This window comes from Petaurus breviceps, unplaced genomic scaffold (assembly GCF_028583685.1).
Source record: "Petaurus breviceps papuanus isolate PSGF00001 unplaced genomic scaffold, PetGlider_PUasm1.0 387, whole genome shotgun sequence".
NCBI classification, from domain to species: domain Eukaryota; kingdom Metazoa; phylum Chordata; class Mammalia; order Diprotodontia; family Petauridae; genus Petaurus; species Petaurus breviceps.
In genome coordinates, this window is record NW_027186308.1 from 1,310,530 (window position 1) to 1,325,202 (window position 14,673).

General features: G+C 55.5%; 1 protein-coding gene across 5 annotated transcripts in view; it reads left to right on the forward strand.

The window, feature by feature from the left end:
* COL18A1 (collagen type XVIII alpha 1 chain) overlaps positions 1 to 14,673 on the forward strand; it is a 136,309-nt gene that overhangs the window by 77,915 nt on the left and 43,721 nt on the right. For all 5 annotated transcript variants that reach the window (XM_069100307.1, XM_069100306.1, XM_069100304.1 and 2 more), the window contains one exon: positions 2,617 to 3,161. In XM_069100307.1, the coding sequence (XP_068956408.1) occupies positions 2,617 to 3,161 (545 nt within the window). The remainder of the gene's footprint in view (positions 1 to 2,616; positions 3,162 to 14,673) is intronic.

Genomic DNA, 14,673 nt, shown 5'->3' on the forward strand with positions numbered 1-14,673 from the left:
AGCTGACTCAGGCCTGCTCAGGGAGCCTCCAAATGCAGAGACGCCCCCTGCCCCCTTCATTCCCCACCTCTGGATCTCCCAGGGGCCACCTGAGAGCCCGTGTGCTGAGTGGGACTGGTTAATGGCACCTTGCTGTGTAGCTCTCTCTGTAGGAGGGTGATGTGGGTGCGCTCACAAAACCCTTTTTTGAAGGCATGAAGCGAAGCCCCCACACAGCAGCTGGGGAGAGCAGATGGTTGGGATTTGCATCTGGAGAATAATTTTTTTGTGTATAAAACATTTCATTAAATGGTCTCATTCTCCAAAGAAGATGGGTGAGTCATTAGCCAGAATCTTGGATTTACCAAATTCTTTTTCTCCAAGTAATGCTTTCTGATTCCCGTGAAGGGGGTGATTGTCCATTGGCCAAGAACGAAGCCATTGGTCTAGGGTGGAGGAGGAGGTCACCAGGTCTCCCCTCTCCGGAGCGAGGTTGGGTGGGGGTGGGTCCTGAAAAGCTGTGCCCAAATGCCCTCCTTTATGACTCTGGGGGAAGGTGATTTGTCTTGGAAGTAAGAAACACACTTTCCGGGCCACTGGTCTCCTTGAAGTCCAGCCCATCTCATGGCTCTGCTTGGCAAGGATGCTGGTTTCCTTACTCAGACATAAGGGAAGGCTGTGAGGGCCTTCCTGGCGCCTCCTCCACAGGGATCTCTGATCATCTAGGAGAGAAACGAGTCCCGATACCCCTTGGGAGAACCCATGGAGAGAGGGAGGGATGTCACTGCACAGTGTGGCAGAAACTCCCCAGGGACCTTCCCCTTTTTCATCCTAGGGGAGGGAAGGAGGAACAGCTGAGTCTCAGTCTGTGGGTAGAAAAAAGGGGCACAGGGCTTAATGATTCACTGGCAGGAACAAAGTGAACCAGGAATAGAGGTCCAGGGGCCACACCTGATTCTACCCTCAGCCCTGTACCAGAATCAGTCCTTGGGGTCAGGCCAGCATCCTTCCTTGGATACTTGGGCTCACCTCTATTTAGGAGGTGAGGCTTTGTGAGGCTCCAGGGTGCTGGAGGACAGAAGGCTAGCCCTGGAGGCACAGAACCAGGGCCAAAATTTCACCTCAGATCCTTGCTGATGGTGTGACCTTGGGCCAGTCTCTTGACCTTGATAATCCTCTGGGGCTCGTCTATAAAAGGAGAGCAATAATTGATTGTGAGGATCGAACAAGGTGTTCTATGCAGGCCCTTTGCAGACCTCCAGGTCCTTCCAGAGTGAGCTATTTATACATTGTTTTTGCAGGCCTTAAAGGCAGAGACATGCTTGTTACCCTCCTCCCCCTCTCCATGCCCGATGGGACATTTTCTGACTGCAGGCCCTAAGGCTTCTGTATGGTCCAAACAAGTAGGCAGATGTTTCTAGTCCTGGGCACCACAGTTTACCAAGGGCCCCGACTGGCAAACCAGAAGGCATCCAGCCTGGCCAGGAGCCTCGAGTAAGAGTGGTGTGAGGCTCGGCTGGCTGAGGCTGGGATCTTGAGCCCAGAGAGAAAAGGACTCTGGGTGGGGGGAGAGGGGAGAGCATGGGAGATCCCTCTTCAAGTATCTGAAGGACTGTTCTGGGGAAGAGGGTTCAGCCTTATTATGCTGCCCCCCCCCCACCAGGGCAGAGCTCATTAAGGATTGAAAATCTCTTAATGAGGCCATGTACTTAATTATGGGCAGCTAGTGGTCAGGAAGATCTGAGTTCAAATCTAGCCTCAGACATTTTCTAGCTGTGTGATCTTGGGTAAGTCTGAACTTTATCTGCCTCAGTTTCCAAATCTGTAAAATGAGGGGGTTGGCCTTGCTGGCTTCTCCTCCCTTTGGCTCTCTGTGTGTGACTGGCATCCTTAATTGTGGGCACGGGACTTATGCCCTCCTTAGCTTGCACTTTCAACCTGTGCCCATATTTGGCCTGGGTGGAAGAGGGGAAATCCTTCTGGGTCAGAGGTCTTCGCTTGAAAGACTTTCTCCTCAGGTTCCTTTGGTGTCTAGACATCTGAACATCTAAGGGAGGCTTCTGGGGCCTCACTACTGGCCCTCTGGGAATCATTGGCAAATCCCCTCACATTTCATGGATCCTGACCCCAACTAGGGTGCTCAGGAGGCTGCCGGCACCTGCTTTCTCCCATGCCAAGCATTGCCCCGGCTCTGGTGGTGTCCAGGGGAGACCAGGAGCCCCCTCCAGGACTGGGGGTCCTGTCTCTTGTGATCTGTGGCCAGTCACTGTGGGGGGAGGGATCCCTACATCCTCATGCCACCAAGCTCCCCTTTCTTGCGTTTTGTCTTCTCCGTGATCCTGTGAGGTCCTGGGGAGAGAAATCTCCTGATGTTTGCATAGACCTTCAAGCCTTGCCAAAGGCTTCTGTCCTGGGCATACACTTTAGCATAGGACTCTGAACCCTGGCAAACTGGGCTGGCCCTGAGGGCCCCTAGGTCAGATCTGGCTCTCAGTTTTGTTCTCATGCCTCGATTTTTTCTCTTGCCGTTCCTGGTACCGCCCTCCCCCCTCCTGAGCTTGCTGCACACAAGTGTGGCTGCCGGGCATCCCCTAGGCCATCTCCAGATCTCACAGAGAACACCTTCTCCTTTTCCAGAAAACTTCAGCGCCGAAGTGAGCCTTCCTCAGCTCGTGGGGCAGCCTCCCCCCAAGCACGTCTCCCAGATCTATGACCCCGACATCGGCCTCGCCTACGTCTTTGGACCCAATGCCAACAGCGGCCAGGTGGCGCGCTACCACGTGCCCAACCCCTTCTACCGAGACTTCTCTCTGCTCTTTCACATCAAGCCCACCAGCGAGCGGGCTGGGGTGCTGCTGGCACTCACCGATGCGGCCCAGGCCATCATTTCCATGGGCGTGAAGATCTCCGAGCCCCGCGGCGGCAAACAAGACGTGCTGTTCTTCTACACGGAGCCCGGCGTGGGGGAGACACGCACAGCGGCCAGCTTCAGCCTGCCGTCCTTCGTGAACCAGTGGACGCGCTTCGCCATCAGTGTGGACGGCGACGAGGTTGCCCTCTACGTGAACTGTAAGGAGATCCAGAGGCTCCCTCTGGAGCGGTCTCCTCAGGAGTTGGAACTGGAACCCGGCGCCGGCCTCTTTGTGGCCCAGGCAGGAGGAGCCGACCCCGACAAGTTCCAGGTAAGATGCCCTGGTCCCTCCTGGCTGGTGCTGGTGCTGACTGTTGGGGCTCGGAGTCTGGGAGCCCCTCCCATGCCTGCCTGGCCCTCCCCCGGGTAGTGGGAGGGGTGGGTCTTAAGGAAGTAGATGGAGGTCTTCTGGGCATCTGGGGCTCTGAGGTTTGCCCCTCTGGAACATGAGTGTGCAAGCTGGGAGAAGGGGGATGCCCATAAGTGGGGCACCTAGAGGGTCAGGGGTATTGGGGGGGAACCTACAGGGGAGGGTCATCCAGAGGTGGGGAGCCTAGAGGGGAGAACCATGGGGGGCACCTAGAGGGGGACAGACACCCCTCTGCCTGAAATCTGCACTCCAGATGCCCACTCACGTTGGCTGCCCGTGGCAGGCCTGTTCTTGGGGTGTGATTGGAGGCAGACCTGTCTTCTGGCCAGTCCAGGGTCCTCCAGGGCCAGCTCTGGGACCTTCCATGGGAAGGGTCCAGACTCCTGTGAAGGATTGTTGTGGGCTGAGGCAGGCTGCCCAGAGCTGTGGGATTCTTTGTGGATAGTTTCTGTGGTGCTCCAGGCACACCTGTGGGTGGACACTGCCATGGTCTCTGCCCGGCAGGCTGGCACCATTCAATATCCAGTGCTGTGACCCATTGCTGTGTGGCAGTGCCCTGAGGTCCTCGAGTGGAACCCGAGCTCCGGAAGGTTGGGGAGAAGGCTCTAGAACAGGGCTGGGGGCTTCTTTGAAGACCTGCCAGGAGCTGTCTGGAAGGGTTGGTCTCCAGAGGGACACTCACCCACTGACGAGGTTTTTCAGCTCTAGCATGTCACAGAGTCAAGTCTGGGTCAGTTAGGTGGTACAGTGGACAGTGCACCAGCCCTGCAGTCAAAGGACCTGAGTCCAAATTCAACCTCAGCTACTTACTGGCTGTGTGGCCCTGGGCATGTCACTTAACCCCCATTACCTCAAAAAAAAAGAAGACCAGTCTAGCTGCTCCCCTGTGACCCTGCTGAGGCTGAAGGCCCTGATCTGGGCACCCTAAAGGGTATGAGAGGGGCAGGAAGGCGACCTGGCACTGGGCTAAGCCCCAGGATAATGAGAATACAAGAAAAACCAGCCTTTGTGTTCAAGAAGCATCATGGGGTGGGGGGCAAGGCATGTGAGGTTTGGCATGCAGAGACCTGGGTTCAAATCTTCCCTTTGCCTTTGATTTTCTTTGGGGCTCTGTCAACTTTCTGGGACTCAATTTCTTCCTCAGTTAAATGCAGCAGAAATCAAGGTCATCTCTTGAGCTCCTCCCTTGCTCTCTGGCACAGATGGAGCTGATTGGTAAGGATGTATTGTGTGTTCATACACAGCCAGATGGTGTGTGAGGCCCTTCCTGCTCTAAGGCTGTGGACCCGCCATCCAGAACCATCCTCGGCCCTGTGATGGCTGTGGGTCCAGAGCCCTGCGGGTTCCAGTCTGTGGAGTCGACACAGGGAAGGTTTCCCTGAATCCTGAGTGCTTGGGATGGTATCAGAGATCTGTAGGCCATAGGTCCTACCTTTAGAGCTGGGAGGACCCATCTAAATCCAAAGAGGGGAAGGCACTCGTCCAAGGCCACACGACCAACTTTGTATCAGAAGCAGGATTTGAGCACAGCTGCAGTAACGCCAGAGCCCTGTCCCTCTCAGCCACTTTGCTTTTCTGGGCGAGTCAAGGCTGAGCTGGGCACTGGCTTCCCAGTGCACTCTTGCTGATGAGAGACTCTCCCATGTATTTTTTGGTGAAGCACCTTGGTTGCCGTCCCGGACCAGCACCTGTCCCAGGACCAAGAGCCTGGGATGGGGGGTGGCCGAGCCACAGACTTCCCTGGGAGGGATGCCGGCAGGGTTCCTCCATGGCCTCTCCTTTGTCTCCATGGGCAGGCCAGTGGATGCCTTGCCTGCTGTTGGGTTCCCTCTCCCAGGGGGTTCTCCTGGCTGTGAACTGAGCCTCCATGGAGAGGGCCGGATTCCCTGTAGTGGAGACATAATGGGCTGCTTGTGCTGTGGCCAGGGCCAAGAGGCCTCGGAGAAACAAAAGGCTGATTCTTCCTCAGACAAGCTCTTGCTTGTTGGGGGGCCATTGGCAGCTGACCTTTCCCCTCGGACAGGACCCTGGGATGCTCTGCCCCTCTAGGTACCAGGGCCTTGATCCTGTCACAGGATCTCTTTGTGAGAGTCTGTTGTAGGGTCTTTGGAGGAAGAGGCCAGCCCAGGACAGAGCGTGAGCCTTGCTCTAGCTGATAGACTGAGGCCCTAAACATGTCTGGTGGATCCCCCCAGCTATGCCCGGTCCAGGGGCATCCACTGCTGGCTAGCTGCCCAGGCAGCCTCAGATCAGCTCCTAGTGACCCATCCTTTAGTCTGAGGTGGGCATTTCCCAGTAGGGTGTGATCCCTTTGAGGGCAGGACCTAAGGGAGTGTGTGTGTGTGTGTGTGAGTGTGTGTGAGGGGGTGTGTGCGAGTATGCATGTGTATGAGGGTGTGTGTGTGAGTGCACATGTGTGTGAGGGTGTGTGAGTGCACGTGTGTGAGTGTATGTATATGCATGTGTGTGAGTGTGTGTGGGGTACACACGTGTGTGAGTATGGGTGTGTGTGTGAGGGTGTGTGAGTGCACATGTGTGAGTGTGTATGTGTGTGGCGTGAGCATGTGTTTGTGCATGTGTGGGTGTGCATGTGTGTGAGTGAGTGTGTGGGTGTGCATGTGTGTGAGTGTGTGTGCATGTGTGTGAGTGTTCATGAGCATGTGGGTGTGAGTGTGCATGTGTGTGTGAGTGAGTGTGTGAGTGTGTGAGTGTGTGAGTTAGTGAGTGTGTGTGTGTGTGTCCACCAGCTAGCCTGAGCTGGGCACATAGTAGGTAGAAGCAAGTGCTTGTTCCTTGATCAGGAAAACTTCCAGTTTGATGATGGGAAGGTCACATGCCTCATCCAACCACAGTGTTTGTGGAATGAGCTTGATGTGGAGAATAAGTGTCAGTTGTCCCATTAATCCAGTGGGTCCCAGTGACTAAGGGAAGGTTCCTGAGGGTCCCCTTGGCCCCCTCCTCCTCCCCCTGAGCTCCGTCCTTCCCCTCCGTCCACGTTTGGGTGACAGCAAAGGCTCTTTGTGTCCCTGGCCATGTCAGACTGGCCACTCGCCTGGTGGGTCACCAGCATTCCTTGGGAAGCAGCCATGAGTCTAAGCAGTAGGTCATCCTTCTCCTCACCCGGCCCCTTGGCTGGGCCAACCTGAGAGGGGACGGTGCCCTTCCAAGAAAGGCTGGATGGCGCAGCTCTACATTTCAAAGTCAAACATGAGATGGGCTAACAGGAAAGATGTGATCTTCCGATTGCAAACCCAACCAAGCCTTTCATTGACCCATGAATAACAGTGTCCACAGACCCTCCCTCCTGGGACCCAGGCATGGCCTCAGGCTCCTCTTGGGCTGGAAGTCTGAGCATATATCAAACACCTGCTGTGTGCCAGGCGTCACCCCCAGTGCTGAGGGTGCAGCACAGAGTCTAATGGGGAGGCAGGTGCCAACAAGTCTGCCCAAACAAGCCGTCTGCATGATAAAACTGACACAGCCACGGAGAGAAGGCGCTGGTCTGAGAAATGGAGGTGCTGGGCCTTTCAGGGAGCTGGGAGGGCGGTGGTCAGAGCTGAGGAGGGAGAGTGTTCTGGGACTGGGGCATAGTGGCCTGAAAGAAAGCCCAGAGCCCAGAGACAGAGGGTCTGGTCTGGGGGACAGCAGGAGACTGGAGGCGTGGGATCCAAGGGGAACCTGGGAAGGGAGGAGGGGGATGGGATGAGGGGCTTTGAATGCCAAGCAGAATGTCTTGTGTTTGCTTCTGGAGGTAAAGGGGAGCCATAGAAATTTATACAACAAAGTGGGCAGAGGGAGAGATTGGAAGCAGGCAGACCCCACCCCTCCCTGCCCTCGGCCTCCCACATCCCCTCTCCCCACAGCTGTTGCCATATTCCAGGCTGAGGTGTGGGCAGCGGCCCAGTAGAGGAAGGGCAGATACCAGAGATGTCATGAAGGCAGAAATGGTGGGTTTGGAAGCTGCTGGATGTGGGCGGGTGGTTTGGGAGAAGGATGGAGCCAGGGCCTGCCTTGGGGGCTAGGAGAATGGAAGTACGAAGAGGGGAAAGTTTGGAAGAGAATGAGATGGGTTTGGAATATGTGAGTTTGGGAGATCTTTGGGACATCCAATGTCCAATAGGCAGGGGGAGACGTGAGACCCGAGGGAGAGAGAGAGGTCAGGGCTGGACAAGTAGATCTGGGAATCAGCAGCACAGTGACAGACGACCATGGAAACCTTGGGAGCGGATGAGATCCTGGGAAAGCGTGGAGAGGGAGAGGAGGTGAGGCCCTGGGCAGAGTGGGGCTCACGCTCATGCCACCCAGTGGGTTTTAGAACACTTTGAAGTACATGTCACTGGACAGCCTGGCTCTTCCCCCACACGTGTCCCCTGCAGATGTTCATGTGGTGAGTGTTATGAAGTCCTGGGATGTTAAAACTTAAAGCACGCCCTGATGAAAACACCGACACTGCCAAGGACTGAAGTGAGCCTTCTCCCTCCCGGCCATGCCACAATCCTGCTGCCCACTGTGACTGTGGGCACCTTTCCTTCTCTCCTCACCCCACCAGATGACAGAGGGCCTGAGACGCTTGAGGGCTCTGGAAGGCAGTGCCCTCAGCCTCCACGCCTCTCTCCTCCTTGCCAAAGTAGAGCCCACTTTCTGCACCCTTGACCTCATTCTCTCCTACATCCTCCAGGGCCTAGCTTTAGGGGACATCTCCCCCCTCAGGCATCTTCCTGGCTCTTTCTCTTCTGCCAATGGGTGTGGCCAGGCCGCCCTCTTCCTAAAACAGCTTTCCCTTGGCCCTTTTAACTGCGGTGCCCTTTCGCTAATAAACTTGAAGAAGTTGTCTACACGGTTGGCATCTCTACTTGACCACTGGTCTCTCTCTTAACCCCTGGCATTCTAGCTCCCACCTCCCTCCTCCAGGGTCCTTGGTGACCTGTTGATGCACAACTGCGGGGTGCCTTCCTCCTTTCCAGGGTGGTGGCAGTGACCTGACTTGCTGCCTCCTGCCTCTCCCTGGGGACTCTGCTGCCCCCCTAGGCGGACCTGATGACTGGGAGGGCAGGGCCCTCGGACTTCCCCTGCCTGGGTTCATACACATCTTCTCCAGCTTCTCTGCATCTGTCTTCTTCAGTGCGTCTTGCAGCGTAGACCACAGTTGGCTTGGCCATTCCTCCATCAGTGGGCACCCCTTTGTTTCCAGCTCTTTGTTACCACAAAAGGTGCTGCTATCAATTTGTATGGAGCCTTTCTGTCTGTCGCTGATCTCTGGGGTATAGGTCTGCCAATGTGATCACTGGGTAATGGACTTTTCAGTCACTTTCTTCCCATAATTCCAAATTGCTTCCAGGTCGATTGGGCCAGTTCATTGCTCCACCAACAGCCAATCAATCTATAATCAAATGCCAATCAATGAATAAGAGTTTCTGAGGTGCCTGCGGTATGCCCGGTGGTGACCGTGTGCTGGACTGTGGGGGATGTTGGCCATCAGAGATATGCGATGCAGCCACCTTCCTCTCCCTGACTGGCCACTTCTTTCCTTATCCAGCAACATTTTTAAAATTGTAAGAGCTTTTCCAGTTCCCACAATTAGAATTATCCTTCTCAGTCTTGTTGGGTTAAGAATTCTCCCTGTGTTGAGGCAGCATAGTGAATAGAGCACTGGCCTGGGAGTCAGGAGGACCTGAGTTCAAATTTGGCCTCAGACACTTAACACACACACACACACACACACACACACACACACACACACAAACCTAGCCGGGTGGCCTTGGGCAAGTCACTTAATCCCAATTGCCCTACCTTCCCCCCTCCAAAAAAGAGCAAAAAAAAAAAAAAATTCCCCCTGTGGCCATAGCGGGGGCTCCCTTTTCTCTGCCTTAGGGGAAAGAGCTCTCCTTACTCTGCTTTGGAGGAGACTAGAGCCAGTGTGTCCCCCATGGCCCAAGGCCTCAGAGATTCCCCACTGCGTGGGGCTACCTGCCACACAGATTCTTGGAAAATGTAGACAAGTTCATTTTGATTTTCAATGTTTCATTTGTAGATATTTGCAGTCTCCCCTGAGGTCAGTGGAGACTTCCTGGAACACCCCCAAACCAAGGTGGAGGGTTTCTGGCGGTCATGTCTGGGTCTTAGAGGAGGGCTCACCCATCTCCCCACCCCTATCTATCCCTGGCCCCCCACAGAGACTAAGCCTACACAGTAAGCTATTGTTAAGGCATTCATGGAAACTCCTGTAATAACCTTCACTCAAAAGCAATCCTTTCCATTTCTTGTTCAGCAAAAAGAAATAATTTGCCTTGAACATAGTGATTTCTGAGGCTTGTGCCTCAGAAATTGGACTGGAGGGGCGGCTAGGTGGTGCAGTGAATAGAGCACCGGCACTGGAGTCAGGAGGAAGTGAGTTCTAATCTGGCCTCAGACACTTTTTTTTTTTTTAAATTAAAGCAATTGGGGTTAAGTAACTTGTTCAAGGTTACATGGCCAGTTTGTGTGTGTGTGTGTGTGTGTGTGTGTGTGTGTGTGTGTGTGTAGGTGTTAAGTATTTGAGGCCAGAACCCAATCAGGGGTCCTCCCAACTCCAGGGCCAGCGCTCTTACTCACTGTGCCACCTAGCCACCCCCAGCCTCAGACACTTAACACAAAAACTAGCCATGTGACCTTGGGCAAGTCACTTAACACCAATTGTCCTCCAAAAAGAAATTCAGCTGGAGGGGACTTTCATGGTCACCTCGTCTTGTTAGTGGCAGAGCCAGAGACTAGGAACCCAGCTGTCCCAATCTAATTGTTCCCAGCTAATCAGGGGAGCTGCTGATTCAGAAATTCCAATCCCCAAAGGCTGGGAATGGGCAAGACTGTTGGGTCCTCCCTTTCCCTCCATATCCTTGGGGTCCTTTGGAAAATAACCTTCTGCCAAGCAGGGCAAAGACTCCCGCTTTACTCTTTCCTGCCAACCCCGGGGCCATTTCCCATCCCATGAAGAGGTGGCGGATTCTGGTGTTTGCTCAGAGACCCTCCTTGAGCCCCGGTCCAGGTCATTGGCCTGGGCTGGAGTCTTGGAACCTTAGAGGAGAGGGCTTGTCCTCAGGGAGCTTGCAGTCTAGCAGAGTCCAAATGGGGCTTGTTTGTCAGATGAGGATCACCGAGGGGCCTGCCCCGTCAGCCTCCCCCTTCTGGGGCTCCCGTTAGACTCCCTGCCCTTTCTCATCTCCGAGATCCATCCACTTCTCTTTGCTCCCCTCTCTCTCCCCCCTCCAGTCCATTTCCCTCTCAGCAGCACACCGCTCGGACCATGTCAGCCCCTCCTCAGCAGCCTGCAGTCCTCAGGCCTCCTTAGGGCGCCTGCCTTGGCTCGGGTGACCCTGGCCTCCTGGCTCTGGGCGTCCTCTCTGGCTGCCCCTGTGCCTGATGCTCCCTCTCCTCTGCTCTGACCACTGCCTGCTCATCCCCTTTCTGCAAAGCCTTCCCCAGCCTCTCTTAATTCCAGGGCCTTCCTTCTGCTCACTGCTCCTCTTTAGAGCCTCTTTGCACAGATCTGGGCTATGCCGTCTTCCCCCATTAGACTGTAAGTTCCTTGTGGGGCAGGGTTGTCTTTGTCTCTTTTTGTGTCCCCAGAGCTGAGCATGGTGCCCCACACATAGTAGCTGCTTAATAAATGTTACTGCCTGGCTGCCTGACTTCTGGGCTTCTCCCCTGCTTTCCAGTGATGGGAGAATTCCCCCACCCCCTGGCCTCAGGTTTGAGCTGCCTTCAGTCCAGAGACAGCCCTCAGCCTCGGTGGGGAGTCACCTCTGGCCTGTCTTCTGGAAGAGAAGAGCGTGGCCTCAGTGGTCAGCTGTGAGCCCAAGTGATCGCACCATTCCTCGGGTCATAGGATGGGGTCGCAGGATTGATGCTTACCCCTTATCACCCTCAACGTGACTCCTCTGACTATGACCACAGTGACCAGCAGGCTAGCCAGAGTGAAAGGACCACAGATTGTAGTTTGGGCTTGAGCAGGACTAGCCAGCCTCCCGGGGTATCCCCTGCCCCATGGCCAGCACTGTTCTCCAGAGGGCCCTCACTTGCCAGCCCAGAGCTCCAGCATGTGTTTGGAAGCTAGGAGGGGAGGGGGGATTTGTCTGTCCCACAGGAAGTATTTGTGTCTGGATAAAAGCATCTCCATCCATCCGTCCGTCCGTCCGTCCATCCATCCATCCATCCATCCATACTTGGGGCACGTGTGTGTGTGTGCATGGGTGCATTGAGGCAGGAATGACCAGGGACGAGGCATGGCCACAGACTGGCTAAGAGAGTCAGTGTGAGGGACAGGAACAGGACTGTGCCCACAACTAAGGGCTTGGGTTTAAGTCCTGCCTCAGACACATCTTGGTGGGGACCCCAGGCAAGGTGCGTCTTTTGGTGCCCCATGAGTTCTGAGTTCTAGAGGCTCCTGGAGGAGGGAATCATGGTCACAGATCCCAGGCAGGGAGTGGACAGTATGCTCACTTCTACCCATTTCAGACTCCATGGGATGCTTGTACTCAGCTCTGGGCAGCCCGGTTTAGTCTGAGGGCATCTGGAGAGAAGAACAAGGAGGGAAGACCCGCAGTTTCATCTTAACTGAGGCCCCATGAAAGCATAAGGGTGTTTAGCCTGGAGGAGGGATCAGTCTGGCTCAGTCTGGCCCCGAAGGGCAGGAGGTCAGGAACCATTCCTTCCCCAGGAGAGCTTTCCCAGGGAGGGCTGTGACCCTCGAGGTACTGAGCTCCCTTCTTGGGGTCTTGGAGCAATGACTGTAGGCCTGCTTGGGGATCCAGCTCATGCACTGGCTGGGTCAGGAGCCTCTGAGGTCCCTTCCAGTCCTGACTGGGGGAGATCTGGTGGAGGGGCTGCCAAGGGCCGTTGGTGCAGTCCCCAGGTGCCAGAAGACCAGAGCCAGCAGGCGTAGTACTGAGTGCTGCTGGCATCTTCAGCCAGCAAGCCTGGGGGCTGTGGTTGATTTAACTCACACCATGTCAAGATAAGGCAGACAGCTTCTCAGCTCCTTATCTCTGGCTGCTGGAGCTTCAGGCATGCTCCCAGGGGGTGTCAAATTGGATTCCAAATGGGTTAAAAAGGCAGTCACACCAAAGAAAGCAGCCAGGGTCAGTCTCTGACCATTAGTCCTCAGAGCACTTGGTCTTGAGAACCTAAGGGAAAGGAGGGGCAGAATCAAAGGGTGTAGCTCTGGAAGGGGCAGTGAAGCTCCCGGGTCCGACCTGCCATGGTACAAGCGAGGGGTCAAGGTCCTCTGGACCTGCCAATTTACTGATCTGGTCAAGACCCTAGAAAAGTCTCTGTGTTCTCATCTGCAAAATGGGCAGGTTGGTAGATGATCCCTAGGTTACCTTCCATCCAGTGAGTGTTTGGTCTCTTGAAAAGGCCTTCAGAACAGCCCAGCAGGAAACCCTGGGGCACCAGCACTGCACTGGACATTCACCTTGGATTTCCGATCTTGGTGGTTCAGGAGCTCAGGGTCTGAGTCCACACTCCCACGCCCTGTGTCCGTGACCTTGTTGCCTGCCCTGTGCTCCCTGAGTCCATCCCACAGCGAAACTGGACATTGATTTGAACTCACTTTTTAAGTCTTAACTGAGCTGGCATAGGTTTCACGCTCTGCACACCTTATCCTGGTAACCTCACCTTCCCCACCATTTCCCAGAAAACTGGCTAATGGTAAAGCTTTGGTCTCATACCTACCTCTACCCTTTACTGGGTCAGCTGTGGGCCTTGCCACTGGCCCTCTCCAGTCCTGCCAGGGTGACTGTGTGCCAGGTACTGGGGGTGATGCCAAGGCCACAGTGAGACTTACCCTGCTCTCCGGGAGCTTGCAGGGAGATCCACCCCCTTGCCCTCGAGCTCTCACACTCAGCCATCCACTTCCTCCCTGGCCCCCCTTCCCGCCTAAGGCGGGCCCCTCCTCCCCAGGGCTGCTGGGAATCCACCGCACGGAGACCCCTTTGTCCACCCTGCCCCCCTCATTGGCAGAGTCCTTTCCTCTGCAGATGATCTGGTGTTTCTGCTTCTCTTCTCTCTGTGTCATTGTCCCTCACCCCATCCCAACTGTAAGCTCCTTGAGGACAGGCAGGCATGATCATTGTTGCCTCTGTCCTTGCCTGGCCCAGTGCTGGCTGTTCCCTCTGCCTCTCCTCCCTCAGATCTCTCCAGACCATGCAGGGGGTCTTGACTTTTTCCTCTGGTCTCACTGTTTGCAGCATCTGCCTTTGCCTGTAGCCAGCTGAATCTCCTCAGGGTTAGGCAAGAAGTCTGCGGCTCTTGATGGGCCGCACTTGTCCTCTGTGGTCTCCCTGACCCAGCTTCCCCAGCTAAGATGTGGACCCAGGTCTCCTTGGCCGGCCAGCTCATCACCCTTCCTGTCCTCTTACCCCTTCATGGGCACCCTCGGGGTCTGTTGTAGGAGCTGCCCGCAGGTCCGAGGAGCGGCCTCGTGATGGCTTGTTCCACATGTGAGGACCTCTCTCACGACACGGGATCTGAGAGCGCCTTGGCCCCTCCCTTGTGCTGCCATGGCTCCCCTGATTGGGAGGGGGGCTGGCCCCAGGCAGGGTCAGATAGGGGAGGGGGCATCTGTCAGCTTTGGAGCCACGCTCCATCCAGACACTGTCATACGTGTTCCTGAGACAGTGACGGCAAGACCCCATCAGGCCCGAGTAGTGGAGGAGGAGGTGAGAGCTGACGCAGGGCAGGCAGGGGCCCTGACCACATCTGGGGACCTCTGACACTGGTCTGGGTGGGGCGCGGGCACCTCCTGGAGGGCAGAAACAAGGGCTGCGAGGGAGGTCTCCGATTTGTGATTCACTTTCCCTCCCTTTCTTTGGGCCTCAGTTTCCCTCATCTGTGAAATGAGGGACTTAGAGCCAGCTTAGCCAAGTGCTGCCTGGTAGGGAGGACCCACTGAAAGAGGAGGGTGATTGATGTTTCCTTGGTCAGAAAATTGGACATTCTGGCCCTTTGTCTTGGCCTGGGTCCTCACACTTCCTCTTTCTTCATTGTTACTTCTTGATCCCAGGCCACCCCCATTGCAAGCCCTTTCCTCCCTCTCTAGCCCCCCATTCCAAGCCCTTTCCTCTCTCCCCAGCCCCCCATTCCAAGCCCTTTCCTCTCTCCCCAGCCTCTCATTTCAAGTCCTTTCCTCTATCCCTGAGCCCCCATTCCATTTCCTCTTTCTCAGCCCCCCCATTCCAAACCTTTTCCTCTCTCTCTGAGCCCCCTAATTCCAAGTTCTTTCCTCTGTCCCCAGCCCCTCATTCCAAGCCCTTTCCTGTCTCCCCAGCCCCCCATTCCAAGCCCTTTTCTCTCTCCCCAGCCCCCCATTCCAAGCCCTTTCCTCCCTCTCTAGCCCCTCATTCCAATCCCTTTCCTCTCTCCCCAGCCCCCCATTCCA